Source organism: Myxocyprinus asiaticus, chromosome 15 (assembly GCF_019703515.2).
Source record: "Myxocyprinus asiaticus isolate MX2 ecotype Aquarium Trade chromosome 15, UBuf_Myxa_2, whole genome shotgun sequence".
NCBI classification, from domain to species: domain Eukaryota; kingdom Metazoa; phylum Chordata; class Actinopteri; order Cypriniformes; family Catostomidae; genus Myxocyprinus; species Myxocyprinus asiaticus.
In genome coordinates this window covers 7,240,203-7,255,037 of record NC_059358.1, presented here as the reverse complement: position 1 = coordinate 7,255,037, position 14,835 = coordinate 7,240,203, and the positions used below count along the sequence as shown (strand labels likewise).

Sequence of the window (14,835 nt, the reverse complement as noted above, 5' to 3'; positions counted from 1 at the left end):
AAAACTGTATGACTTTCATTGCTTCTTTTTTCCATGCAATAATAGTTAAAAAGTGACTGAGGCTGTCATTATTTATAAAAATCAACTTTTGTGTTCACAGAAGGAAAAAAGTCATATGGAATTGGAACAACATGGGTAGTAAATGATGTTTGGGTTGAACTATCCCTTTAATAAAGAATCCAGTTATTCACAATGTGTATATATTGGCTATTTTATGGCCTTAAGCATCATCTAATCACAATTTAGAGTCAGATCAATTTTTTTTTTTTTTTACTGGTTTTAGTCTTGTTTTCCCCTCAAGTGTTACATAATCTGAAGCAAGTTTCTGCATTGTTGCCAGACTTGTCATTCATCTTTTGGCTTGTGTCAATCAAGTTCCAAATAAACAACAGAAAATAATTAAATGAGTTGACATATTAATTTGTTAGGTATTTAATTCACTGGACTAGCTAAACATTACTACATGGTTTTTTTATTATTTGAACCTTGCCTTTTTATCGGAGTGTCTATTTGCACCCTGCGTAAATAGCATCTGCCACACAGTGCAGCTATTTACACCCCAGTATTCTGGTGAAACCACAGATATATACAACAAGCTAAACAAGAGATGTCGCTGCAGTGATGTGGGGTGTAAAGACGGTGTGTGAAATTGTACTGTTGTCCTAGCGACTGCGGTTCAAATCCGCATACTGTCCCACTCTTTTTCCCAACCGATTTCCTGTTTCCACTCTTAATTTTTCCTTTAATACTACATAAAATAATAGATAAAAATAAATATAAATGTTGATTTCATCGCAGTGATTTGGTTACGGTGAATGTTGAGGAGTGCAGAGAAGGGTTTGATCCGGAGGTGGCGTCTGTCGATCGCTCTAGTTTCCTCCCGTGGTTCGGCATGGCTTGTGTGTAGATTGCATCACTGTATTACTAATATTGTAGTAAGCATGTTTTTTTGGCAGAAACCAGAGTTTTAATGCAATTTACCATGGTGTTAGTACAGTAATATTGTGGTTATATAGTAACCATGGCTAATTTTGTGGTTACTGTAAATTTACAAAAAATACCATGGTGAAACTAAGGTTACTGTAGTAAAACCAAGGTTATTTTTTAACCTAAGGTAAGGTTAAGGTTAGGTTTAGGGGTTAATGTAGTGTCTCTGGGTGTCACGGTCCTGTTACTTTGTCAGCCTGGGTTTTTGTCTGACAGGACCGTTACATCATCGTCCCATGTCTGTCTTGTGTTTTATTGTCTGTCTTGGTGTGAGCGCACAGTTTCGGTTGATTTCCCTGCCGTGCGCTCTTCGGTTTGTCTTGTTTCATGTCTGGAGCATGGTGTCTGGATCTTGAACCTTCTGTCTGGTTCGGTTTCGGTTTTGGTGTTGGGATCCGGACACTCATGTTCCATGTCTTGTCTTGTATTGGCATGAGTTCATTGCGCTTGTCATCTTGGCAACATGCACTTTTGTCAACAACCTATGTCTGTCTCTCATGACCCTGGACGCGTTGCGCTTGCTTTGTGCTGCGCACCTGGGTCGCTAGCTGTCTTCACGTTGTGCTGAGGTTCAGTCACTTCAGTCTGAGGTGTTGGGTATGTGTGCATCTGAACTCTCGCACAGGTGTCCTGTCTTGTTTTTGTTGCCTGTTGCGTGCATCGCGTGGCGTTTGCCTCAGATTTTCTTTAGTGTGAGAATGCGTGGCATCGCTTTGTTTGGCATTGCTTGGCATTCTCTCGTCTTGTCTGTCGGTTGGCATGAGCGTATATTGCCTTATTGTGTTGGCGATGTGCGCTCATGCCATTCGGGTGTTTTGTTGTCTTGTGAGAGCACGTGGCATTGTTTTGTTTCTGTATCGCCGGCTGTCTCTCTGTCTTACGTCATACCCTGTCTCCTTGTTTGCCCATTATTAGTTCATTTGTTACACCTGCCCTGCATTGATTTCCTATTTCCTATTTCCTATTTTGGTCTCTTCATGTGTGCTGTCCAGGGCCAGTTCGTCTTGTGTGTTTGTTTATTCCAATCAGTCTGTCGGTCGGTCTAGTTTCCTGTCCTGTTTATCCCTACCCGGTCCGGTCAGTCCTGTTCCCTGCTGCCTTCTGCCGCCACCTGGATTTTACTTTGTGTTTTTCCCCTACGGGGTAGTTTATGTTGTTTTTTTGTTTATTTTTTTATAAAATAAATTCCCTTTATTTTAACTCTGCTTTTGGATCCTGAGCCTTCTCTGTGAACCTGACACTGGGACTCTAAATAAACATAATAAACACACTGCAGAGATGTCCATACTGCAGTGGCGATTTCTCAGGGCCAGCAAAGCCTTCTATGCTGGTATAACATGCCTAATAAATAAATCTTTTTTCATACTTTCATTCTCATTGACCTTTTTGCCTATGTATTCTCAATCGCCTAATTTCAACTCCCAATTAATCTATAAACGAATAGCAAAAAACAAAAAAAATTATCCAATCAGAATTTATTCCTCAATGCTTACAAGCAAAGTGTCACAACTGTTTCACAAATCACATGCCTGAAGCCATGCTCCATAGCCGAAGCAGCGCGTGTGTCTGAGCTCCACCCCGTCAAGCCTTTAGAATTTCCACAGAATCCCTCAACAGTGCAGTGAATAGCAGGGGCAGACTGGGAAGAGAAATCGGCCCGGGATTTTACATAGAAACTGGCCCAAAAGTTGTTGAGCTGCATATCGCTGCCCTCTTCGGCATATCGCGGCGCCATTTTGTAGCCCGTTCTGTATAACGCGGCGGCCCATTTCAGCTTATCGTGGTCCATTCGCCCCGTTTCACGGCTGGCCCTTCGGGAAAAGTCCCGGTTCTCCCGATGGCCAGTCTGCGCCTGGTGAATAGGCATCTAAAGTCAGATTGTCAGATTCATCAGCCAATCAGATTGATTTATTTGTTCTTGTGGGTGTGGTCTTTAGGATATGTCCCAGTCCAGGCCTTCTAGCTGGCCTTGAGTGAGGCAATCATGCTTTAAGTGATGTACGGAATTTGAAAGCGAAGAGCGATATCTTGCTGACGAGTCGACTGTCATCACTGCTGTTATTGCCGTTGAGAAAGAGATCCTTATGGATTTATAAACCCGAGATGTTCTGCATGATCGTGCGATTGACAAATTAAACAGGAAAGGAGGACTGATTTGAATTGGTAAGTGCTTTTTGCATTGTTATAGCAACATCAGGAGTTTTCTAAGTGTAAATTAGGCTGCTTGAGCATTCAGTGTCAGATCAAGTTTTGAAAAGTAACCGTGTACCCTGATGAAACAAAATTTACTGCAAGCAAAATTTAAATCGCAAATATTATTAGAGAGCTTTTTCTTGGTATTAGACCTCCTTGATTCTGGCTTGCATTCGTGGACGTGTTTTTAAAATGTCAATTGGTATTATTAGTTGACTGCCACGTAATGTATGATGTATAATGTATGATGGCATGAATCGCACTGAAGGCCTAGACTTAAAATGCATGGGTCTCGGCTGCCATACTGTAGGTTAGTATTTAAATATGGGTGCAAATAGTATCTGATACTATTTGCACCTGGGTGCGATTGGTATCTACCATTATTTGTTCCAGGGTTAGGGTGCAAATAATATCAGCCACTATTTGCACTGGGGTGTAAATAGCATATACCATTATTTGCACCAGGGTGCAAATAGTATCTGCCTTATTTCTGTCATTGAATTTCCAGCTAAAAAAAATAACTATAATTTATTGTGGTATAAACTGTCCAAGGTTACCACTCTTTCTGAGCAAGGGATTTTCTTTACTTTTTCAGGCATTTGTGATTATGGAATTTTTAAAGGACTGCACTCAAAGTTACGTTACTGTGGTGACATTTTTGCAAAATGATAGTATGTGGCTCCTATATCCCGGCAGTTCCAAGGTAAAATGTCCACAGCGTGGCGCTAAAGTAGTTTTTTTCTCCGACACAGAATATTAGAACTTTTTTTTTTTAGGTTAATGCTCTATTGAGATTTAAATTGACAAAACCAACCTCCCTACCCTAAACCTTAAACCTAAACATAACTGATAGTGTCAGAAAAAGCAAATGTGGGATGAAGAACGCAATTGCTGAAGATGCCATGTCATTTTGTAGTGCTTCCATGACACTTTCGACTCACATGTTGACTTAATGTCTTGTACGGCCGTTGAGTTACAGGACAATTTAATTTAATGCACCTGATCAGTTGATCACAGGACAATTTAATTTAATGCACCTGATCAAGCTTGTAAATGTAGCTGGTTATGGAATGCAAACGTTAAAGAGATAGTTCACCCAAAAATGAAAATTCATATCGCGCTGACAGTTATTCCATCAATGTGCGCTACCCCGGTGGCTTTCACTGTTGTGCACTGTCTCTGTGTTTATATCCGCATCTCCCGCTAAATGCGTTTAGATGCACTATATAATATGGAACAGAAGCCCGGGTCAAAAGTTCCAGTTGTCCCCCCTTATTAGCGGCCCTGGGTGTGGGTGAGAAACAGATCAATATTTAAGTCCTTGTTTACTATAAATTCACCTCCCTGCCCAGTAGGTGGCGAACTGCGCGAAGAATGCAAATTGCCCAAAACAAAAGAAGAATAATGTGAATGTGAAAATGTAGATTTATATAAAATTAAAAAAAAGGACTCTGTATCACCCACACCTATCATATCACTTCTGAATACATGGAGTTAATCACTGGAGTCTTATGGATTACTTTTATGCTGCCTTTATGTGCTTTTTGGACCTTCAAAGCTGTGGCCACCATTCAATTGCATTTTGAGGGCCCACTGATATTCTTCAGAAGAAAGAAAGTCAAACACATCTGGGATGGCATGAGGGCGAGTAAATGATGAGAGAATTGTAATTTTTTGGTGAACTATCCCTTTAAAATGTATCGTCTTACAAGCCAAGCTATAGTAAAAGTGTTTTGACGTCATAATATAGCATTGTGTGAGGAACATGGCGAAAAATTATAAAAATGTATAATCTGCCATTCTACTTGTGATTTCTGTGAAAGAGAATAAAAGTCATTGTTGTAGCGCCTCTAGTGTTCATTTTACCAGGAAACCGCTGTAAAACGTACAACAAGCCAAGTAAAAAATTTTTTTGTAAAAATATAGGTACACTAACCTGATTTTATTAGTCTATTACTGTGAAATAAAATGACTCATACGTGCTAAAATATATTGGTCATACCACCCACCCCTAACTGATAAAGTGGTCATCCAGCTACACTCACCCTCATGGCTGTAGATATCCAGGGTAGAAAACGTGACACACGTGTGTAGACGCCAGGCTTCTTGGCCATGGCGCATCCTGTGCCCCAGCTCACCACCCCAAGCAAACGATAGCGACTGGTCTTAGAGAGGACATCTGCTGCAACAAAAGGACCACCACTGTCTCCCTGACATTATATGAGAGACAGTATAAGAAACATCTCCTAATAGTTCACAATCCCACATAGAAACATACAGTACATTAGGAATGAATGTCGCACTCTAGTGGCCACATGGCAGTTAGGCTCAGCCAAGAGTGGCAGATACCTGGCAGGAATCGGTTCCTCCCTTCTCATAGCCAGCACAGAACATGGTGGTTGTGACCTGGTTGTCATAGTAATCAGGGCCATTACACACAGCCTCACTGATGATGGGCACATTAGCTTCCTGGAGGACATTGGCTTGAGTGCCTGTGACAGGAGATCAAGAGTGAAGGAGTCAGTATTTTGGTTTGTGCAGTATTCTTTAATGGGATAGTTCACCCAAAATGGAAATTATTTCATCATTTCCTCAGCCTCATGTTGTTCCAAACCCATTTTGACTTTCTTTCTTCCTCATGAACTCTCATGAACACGCTTAGAAGAGCCATGCCAGAAGAGTCTTGTGAACTACTTTCAGGGTGCTTTTGCATCCTTTTTGAAGTCACCATTCATTATCATTGCACAAAAAAAAAAAAAAAAAAGAATTCTCCTAAATTTATCCTTCTGTGTCCCACTGTAAAAAGTAAGTCAAAAGGGTTTGGAATGACATGAGGGTGAGTAAATTATGACAGAATTGTCATTTTTGGTGAAATGTTCCTTTAAGGAATATTTAAAGGGATAGCTCACCCAAAAATGAAAATTCTCTCATAATTTACTCACTCTCCTGGCATCCCAGATGTGTATGACTTTCTTTCATCTGCAGAACACAAATGAAGATTTTAGAAGAATATTTCAGCTCTGCATGTCCTCGCAATGCAAGTGAATGGGTGCCAAAATTCACATAAAGGGAGCATAAAAGTAATCCATATGACTCCAGTGGTTAAATCCAGATGTTCAGACATGATATGGTAGGTGTCGGTGAGAAACACATCAATATTTAAGTCATTTTTTGTCATAAATCCTCCTCTCTGCCCAGTAGGGGGCGATATGCATGAAGCATATGAACCACCAAAAACACAAGGAGAAAGTGAAAGTGAAGGAAAAAGGACATAAATATTGGTCTGTTTCTCACCCACACCTATCATATAGCTTCAGAAGATATGGATTTAACCACCAGTCGTCTGGAGTACTTTTATGTTGCCCTTATGTGGATTTTGGAGCTTCAAAATGTTGGCACCTATTCACTTGCATTGTATGGACCTACAGAGCTGAGATATTCTTCTAAAAATCTTAATTAGTGTTCATCAGATGAAAGAAAGTCATACATATCTGTAAATGTGCATTTTTACAAAGGTTTTTAATCATCAGCACATATGCGGTACATAGACATTAGGCTGAAATCCTGGAATATTCCTTAAACTTTCAAGCACAACAGCTCTCACACAGGTCACTAACACAAACGTCAAAGACAGAGCATGAGAGACAGGCAGACAAACAGATACTGCAGGCAGGCAGACAGACAGCAAGTCTCCATTTCCAGTAAAGACAGATTTAGACAGAGAGTTTTTAAAGGTGAGTTTAAATACTGTAATAAAGCATTCCAGTGACATTTCAACTACAGGCACAGAGTGAAGACCAACTGAGACATTATCCTGCTGCTGTTACTAACCATAATACTCCACGTTACCCCAGCCAGTTACTGTACCCATCTGCCCATCCGCCAACCGCTGGCCATATGTCGGCAGACACACTGGTTGAATATAATCTAAAACATGGCAGAATAGATGATGTCAACAGACAGGAAGTTAGCAACAGGCAGATATATAAAAATATATGGGTGTTTGTTTAGCTTCAGTCACTGTCCTAGAGGTTGATTTTTATTAAAACTAACAGATTTAATCTTTTTTCCTTTTGTTATATTGCATGAATGGCTCATTAAAACAGAACTGGAAACTTCAACTTTCAGATGCCTTTTATGAACAGATTTGACTGTTTTTTTTTTTTTTTACCCTTGTCCAAGGCTTTTCAGTATTGAACTATGAAAATCTGTTATAAAAATAAAAATTATTACATGTAAAAAAAAATATGATTATCTAAACTATGTGTGAAATAAAAATTAATAATTTCAAGATTTATTGTGTGAAAATTATTTTATATACATTTTTCAAAAATGTCAACTGTCCCAGAGTTGTGACATCATTTCCAGCACACTAAACAATTTTGTCCTTAATAGTTTTGTGTGTGTATCATATTTATCTTATGCTTGAGATAAAATGAGGCAATTGATGTTTCAAGAAAGCAAAGAAAATTTAAGGTAAATATCACTTATGAGGAGAATATTTTTATTGGTCATGATTTCCAATCAAGCTGTAATTTTGCCAAATTACGAAACAAGTGTTGAAATATTTAACTATCTATTTAACATAGCCTACATGAAAGCTATGAAATGAACCATATCAGCACAAAGGTGGCGGCCATTGACATTTCCAGCAGCGTAATTTCCACCACAAAATTCTATTAAACACAATAAAGATTTAGGGATGTGATGGAAATGACACTGGTGTTTTTTTTTTTGTTTTTTTTTTTTAGAAGAGAAATTAAATAAACTTGTGAAAGTGTGAAGACTTTCTAGAAAGCCACAGTGCTAAAAGTGCCCAAAGTTGAAGAAGCAAATTTCTATAGGTGGCATTTCAAAACTTTGTTTTTATGATTAATTTAATCAGAAATTTGTCAGATTTGTCAGATTTTGGCTAACATTAACTGATTATTAATATCATATAATATTTCTTGAAATACTTAATATGTTGTGTGTATGAAACTATGCATATAGGCAATTTAAAAAAAATCGTACTGATATGTATTATTAAAAACAATTAAAATAAGTTTAATATGAATTTCTTTGAATCTCATTCTATTTTAATTGTTCTTATATTTAAAGTCAGCAATGGAATTGGATTTTTTTGTACAGGCATCTCAATTCAATTTTGAATGGCACAAACAACCCTGTTTTACACACATTAAAACTGTGAACAAGCACCAGCAATACTATGACAGGCCACTAGAGGAAGAGAGGAGCACATTTCTTTCTGGCAGTTTCTACCGATCCATTTGGAGCTCTTTCATTTTTTCTGTTATTTTTAATCAATTTTAAAAATAAAAAAATTGATTTTAATCAATTTCAACATATACATTAGAACATTAAAAGTGCTGTAAGCAATTTTAGCATTCTGAAGCTTTCAAGTGACCGAGCTGTTGAATCAGCCACGCCCCCTCATTCCAAAACCCCACCCTCCAAAGAAAATGTTGAGACCAAAACCAATCAAAAGAGCAGTATTGTTTGTTCCTCTGCCTGTCAAATTCAGCAGTGTCATAATATCACCCTCAGTGACACACATTATGAATCATAGCCTAAATGATCCGCTTTAAATGAGAACAAGCAAAATGACATTTTTGTTTGCTGTTTACAAAGTCTACAGCTGTCACAGATATCAGTGAGATATCTCAGGACACTTATTTAATTAATATCTTTGAGAGTGTAGGAACATTTTTGCATACTTTTCCATGAAAAAAAAAAGAGCTTTGTTCTTCTGGAAATTTCTGCCAGTACTGTCTTCTGTTTGGAGCCAAGGCCCCATGGAAAAATAGGTTCTTTGTTCTCAGCAACGTGAGACCAGAAGGGGGTTTTACTTTAATACTGTTCACTCAGACAGGCCTGTAACATACCTCTCACTACCTTAATAAAAAAACACTACAAAAAACAGACTTAAATTAAAGGCATAGTTCACCCAAAAATGACATTTCTGTCATCATTCACTCACCCTCATGTTGTTGGAATCCTGTATGACTTTCTGTTTTCCAGGGAGTGAATAATATTTATTTTATTTTATTTTTTTTAGATTTTCTCCTTAGAATTTGGTATGCCCAATTCCCAATGCGTTCTAAGTCCTCGTGGTGGCCTAGTGACTTGCCTCAATCCGGGTGGCGGAGGATGAATCTCAGTTGCCTACAAATCTGAGACAGTCAATCCGCACATCTTATCACGTGGCTTGTTGAGCACGTTACTGCGGAGACCTAGTGTATGTGGAGGCTCATGCTATTCTCCGCGGCATCCACGCACAACACACCGCGCACCCCACCGAGAGCAAGAACCACATTATAACGACCACGAGGTGGTTAACCCAATGGGACTCTACCCACCCTAGCAACTGGGCCAATTGGTTGGACTGGGGTCACTCAGCACACCCTGGATTCGAACTTGTGACTCCAGGTGTGGTAGTCAGCGTCTTTACTTGCTGAGCTACCCAGGCCCCTCAATAATTTACATTTTTGAGTGAACTATTCCTTTAAGATGTTGCTATTTTGCTCAGTTTGTCCTGAGTCCTGACTAGGGCTGGGCTGTAACAGAATACATGTAACAGTGTTACGTATTCAGAATACAAAAATGAACTGTATTCAGAATAGAGTTACTTTATAAAATTTTGTTAGAATACGTTTAGAATACTTCTCTCATAATGACCACAGAAAATAATTCTTGTCAATCAAGATTGTTTTTCTAAACAGTTTTTCTGAACAGCACAGGTGCGTGCTGCAAACATGTCTTCTCGCTCTCTCTTCCCCAAATCAGCCGCAGCGCGTGAGCAGTGTTGCCAGGGTTTCATGCAAAAATTGTGGTAGCTGTCCGTGAGATAGAAAACTAAATTAATAAATCGGTCTAAATATAGAAATATGCAAGCAAGCCTAGTTAAAAATCATTAATATACTTCATTGTTGTCAAATTACTTCAATGGCATCCGGTTATCATCTAAAAAATAAATACAGTTTATTTGCATTTCTTATCTAATTTTGTGTCAAAATGTATTATTCTTTGTCAGTCCAGTCAAATAATGGGTTAAGAAAAAGATAAAAATGTTGTTAAAATATTACAATGTTGTAGTTGTACCTTTAAAACCACAAACTGCCTTTTGTTTGTCTTCTGCCTTCCATTAAGAAAAACAATTCCACATCTAATTTAAAGAAACATCCTATTCAGATTCACTTAGATTAGTTAAAAGTGGAGGTGTAGCACTTCAGATAAGATGATAATGACATATCACACTTAATTCCTCCAATTGTGCCTTGCCTTTATAAATATGTATTATAAAAGTATTGTTGTATTCTGAATTCAGGGGCAGGGGCGAGCGAAGACGGTGTGGAGCGAGGCAGGGATGGACACCTGTGGCGAATTATCTCACCCAGCTATTGGTGATTGCAGTGTTGGCAGGTGAGGTATAAAGCCGCAACCAGAGCTGCAGTCGGGAGAGACGCAGAGAGAGAGATGACACAACGAAGCTGTGTGTGTGTGGTTGAGAGCTGCTGCTGAAAAGCAGAGCGACTGCGTGGACAGTGAGCTGAAAAGCCACTAGGGTGTGTGATGCTGAATAGCAATGTGTGAATGGGAAGACACTGAAAAGTGCGAAAATAAATGTTGTACGTTTGGATGTGCACCCAGCTCCCTCTTCCTTCTTCCCAAACGAGCAGAGGTCTTTCACAACATTTAAGAGAGAGTATTCAGTATTCAGCCCAGAATACTTTCTTTAAGTAATCCGCTCAACCCTGGTCCTGACTAGTTACATCGCGCAATCTCTATTATTAACAAATGTACTTTTGTAATAAATCACACATTTGTGTAAAAATCACACTTTCAAAAGAAAACAAAAAAGTCAGCAAAAACTGGAAAAAGAGACTCACATGACCTGATGATTTATTTTTAAATTTTTTATTCGTTTTGAGAATGAGTACAGATATTAATTTTTTCTGAACTCGTCGATACTGATAGATTTTTTTTTTTTACTCTTCCTGGATTCCATATCAACAGATTTTTTTTTTTTTTTTACATTTGATTATTAAAATGGTGTCTATATAAATGAATTAATTTAAACTTATATCAAATTAAAATATAGAACAATACATTTTCAATATAATATTAAACTATTTTTATCAAATGAAGTGCTTTTATACAGAACCTCAAAGCACAATCCAAAATATTACACTGGAGTTATTTTTGTCAAATAAAGTGCTGCATAACAGAGCATCACAGATGTGAGATATTGCTTAAATATAATACAATTACTATTGATTTATTATTATTATTATTATTTGTAGTAGTAGTGTTACAGTGTATTACATACTCTTTTTTTATTTATTTTTATTTAAAATTAGCTTTTATTTTGAAGTGAAGCCCTTTCCGTTTCTGTGTGTTTTTGATGGCAGCTTCTCACTTCCGGAAAAGCAGATCGCTACGTGACCCGATGTGATTATTAAACCGCATGAGCTAGGAAATAGCATGATTTTAATTTGTGCATGATTTTAAGGAATGATATTCGTACGTCAGATGGTATCAGAGCATTTTTACGAGCACGGGTACAAGTACATGAGTGCGGCATCGGACCCGATTCTGATACTAGTATCTGTATCGGTACATCCCTAACAATTACAGTTATAAATTTGGCAGATGTTTTTATCCAAATCAACTTACACTGTGTCCTAACCAAGCCTGACACACTTGTTCCAACGTCATATAATGTGTCTACACACACTTAAGGCGAAAATAATCAAATGAAAATAAATATAATCACAACCAATTAGAACATATTTGATGTTTAATATACTGCTTTGTAGAACAGGATTTTGGACCAATGAGATTCCACTTTGACTTTGAGATTTCACAATGGAACACCATAGAAATAGACACCTAGCAACCATCAAAATCTGATGCTTGTCGCTGTAGGTTAGGACAAAAACTCTGATTGATATGAAGTGATAGCTTTTACCGAATCTCACCTGGTTAGGACATGACACATTTATCAGTATGTGTGTTCCCTGGTAATTGATGGTAAGTTCTAATAGTTTTTTAAAAACCTAAAACTAGGCTACCGAAAAAAAATACTGCGTACTATCCCAAACATCTTTCTTATTAAATTACAGTCTATTGATCTCGTTTTATGGTTGTGTAAACTCACCCGTGAACGGCAGAGGTTTTGTCAGTGCAAGGACTGCAATATCACGACTGTTGTCATCAATGTTGGCGTCAACAAAGGGCAGGTAGCTGCTGTGGTAAACAACTGTCTTCACCTCAGCAATCACAACGTTCTTACGGATGGGGGTGTTATAGATAGAGCCCATTAGAACCCGCCAGCGTGACACATGGCGATACCTCCTGTCAAAGAGTGAAATACAAGTGTGTTTTTTTAAAAAGTAGCCTAATGTGGGTGTACATGTGTGGATGGCCAACCAGGAATAAAAGTTTCTCAAATTGGCTACAAAAGTTATACCCAAGAGGTGTATGTACTGGGGCTAAAATTCTGCCTAATATCTCCTTATTAAACTATCCCTTTAATAACATTGCATGTAAGGTTTGTAACTCACTCAGGAAAGCAGTGAGCTGCACTGACAATCCAGCGGTCTGAAATGATGGATCCACCACACTGGTGAACTCCGTCATACTGTAAGCTGACCTGCCATGGCCACGAACCCTGTCGAGCATCTTCTCCCCCAACAATCCGTTCTTCAGGCAGCATGCGACGACCACAGTCTACAGAGTGAACAAATCATTTATTTGCATCAAAGAAATATTCAATATGCTACAAATTGAGTTTAGTGGCGTCTCCTCTCACAACTTACCTTGACAAATGACCTCAAGAATCTGACCTTTGTCACATTTACTAAAACAGAGATGAAACAACAGCAACTTTCAGATAGCTAAAACAGAACTTTCAACTTGTTCTTTAATGTTTTTCTTTTTTATCTTTTTTTCAAATCTAAAATTGTTAAAGTCAACATGAAACACCGTTTGCAACCCATTTTACTTCTGTAATCTGATGAGTGAAACAAGTTTGTTTAATTTGAAAAAATGTAGGATGGGACTTGATAGAATCTATGCAAATTGACTGGATTGTGAAAGATGGGAGCCAAGGGCCTCATTTATAAAACGAACATACAATCAGATTTGATCCTAAATTCCATGGATTGGATCACAAAAGGGAGGAACAAAACAGGATTTATAAAGGCAGAAACTGACTTAAAAATTGTCTTATGCGTACGTTAACTGACAAGCATTGAAGCAATGTAAATGTTTTAACATAATATTTATTTAGCCCCATCTGCACGTTTCCATAATAAATGAATTTGGATGAAATTAATCTATCGCGATTGATCGCTATTTGTCAATTGCAACAAAAAGCATATTCTTTGCACTAAGTGCATATAATGTAAGATGTAAATATGGTGCAAATAGCATCCGGTGCAAATAGTGGCAGATACTATTTGCACTCCTAATTATAGCAGTGTGTTTATTGTTTATTGTGTTTATTCAGAGTCCCATAGACACCATACACCAGCCCCTACCCCTAAACCTTACCCTAACCTTACCTTACAAAAATGAATCTTTACTACAGTAACCATAGTATCACCATGGTATTTTGTAGTAAAATCATAGTAGCCGCAAAATTAAACATGGTTACTATATTAAAAGAATATTACTGTAGAAACATCATGGCTAATTGAATTAAAACTATGGCTTCAGCCAAAAAAAACATGGTTACTACAATATTATGATAGTAAAACCATGGTTAATTTTACCCAGATCAAATCTTTCTCTCAACCTCCGGACCGTTACCATAACCAAATCACTGCGAGGCACTCAAAATTTATATTAGTTTGTATTATAAGTAGTATTAAAGGAAATATTAAGAGTAGAGACAGGAAACAAGATGGGGGAAAGTAGCACAAAAGGGGGAATCAAACCAAGGTCCTTCCGCACAAAAAAAGCACATCCACACTGTCTTAACATACTACACACTTCCAGCACCTCTTGAAATTGCCCTTTGTTTTTAATTTCAGTGTTTCCACCAGAGCACTAGAGTGCTAATATCCATGCTGTGTGGACAAGTTCTATTTACACCTAGTGCAAATAGTCACTTTGAATTAATTTTGAGACCTACGAGATAACAGGCAGGTGTAATATACAGTATGTAATATCTCAAGCACATGCTTGGAGCGAGGAGGAGAAGAGATTAAAGTTATACATAGCTAAATCAATACACAGATTTATACAGAACACTATTGGCATGCAGACTATGCGTATTTCATTATATATAAAAGAGCATGTAAGTCTCTTTTTTTTTTTTATTAAGGTTTAGCATGAATATGGACATTGGTTTGAGTAAATGCGGTCAATAAACTGATTGTGAAAATGAACAACTGATGATGAGATGTTGAATAGGCTGCAATATATGTGCAGAAACCGGTAGCTGCACTCACTTTTTTAGAAAACCTTGCCAACCGCACAAGAACATTCCTTATGAATGAATCAATGAACACATTTCTAACTTGCTCCTGCACTTTTATTGTATTCTGTCTTGCCATATTAGGATATCTGTGGGTGTTCTGTAGGTGGAGTCCATGCACTCATTCACGTACGCATGTTTTTAAGATGAATTGCAATTTCTAAAGTGGG

The 14,835-nt window shown here is 37.9% G+C and overlaps 1 protein-coding gene across 3 annotated transcripts in view; it reads right to left on the bottom strand.

Moving 5' to 3' along the window:
- LOC127453159 (serine protease hepsin-like) overlaps window positions 1–14,835 on the bottom strand; it is a 33,739-nt gene that overhangs the window by 3,084 nt on the left and 15,820 nt on the right. For all 3 annotated transcript variants that reach the window (XM_051719357.1, XM_051719355.1, XM_051719356.1), the window contains exons 7-12: window positions 13,002–13,042; window positions 12,747–12,912; window positions 12,341–12,537; window positions 7,012–7,107; window positions 5,530–5,672; window positions 5,226–5,390 (exon numbers count right to left, since the gene is read on the bottom strand). In XM_051719357.1, the coding sequence (XP_051575317.1) occupies window positions 5,226–5,390; window positions 5,530–5,672; window positions 7,012–7,107; window positions 12,341–12,537; window positions 12,747–12,912; window positions 13,002–13,042 (808 nt within the window). The remainder of the gene's footprint in view (window positions 1–5,225; window positions 5,391–5,529; window positions 5,673–7,011; window positions 7,108–12,340; window positions 12,538–12,746; window positions 12,913–13,001; window positions 13,043–14,835) is intronic.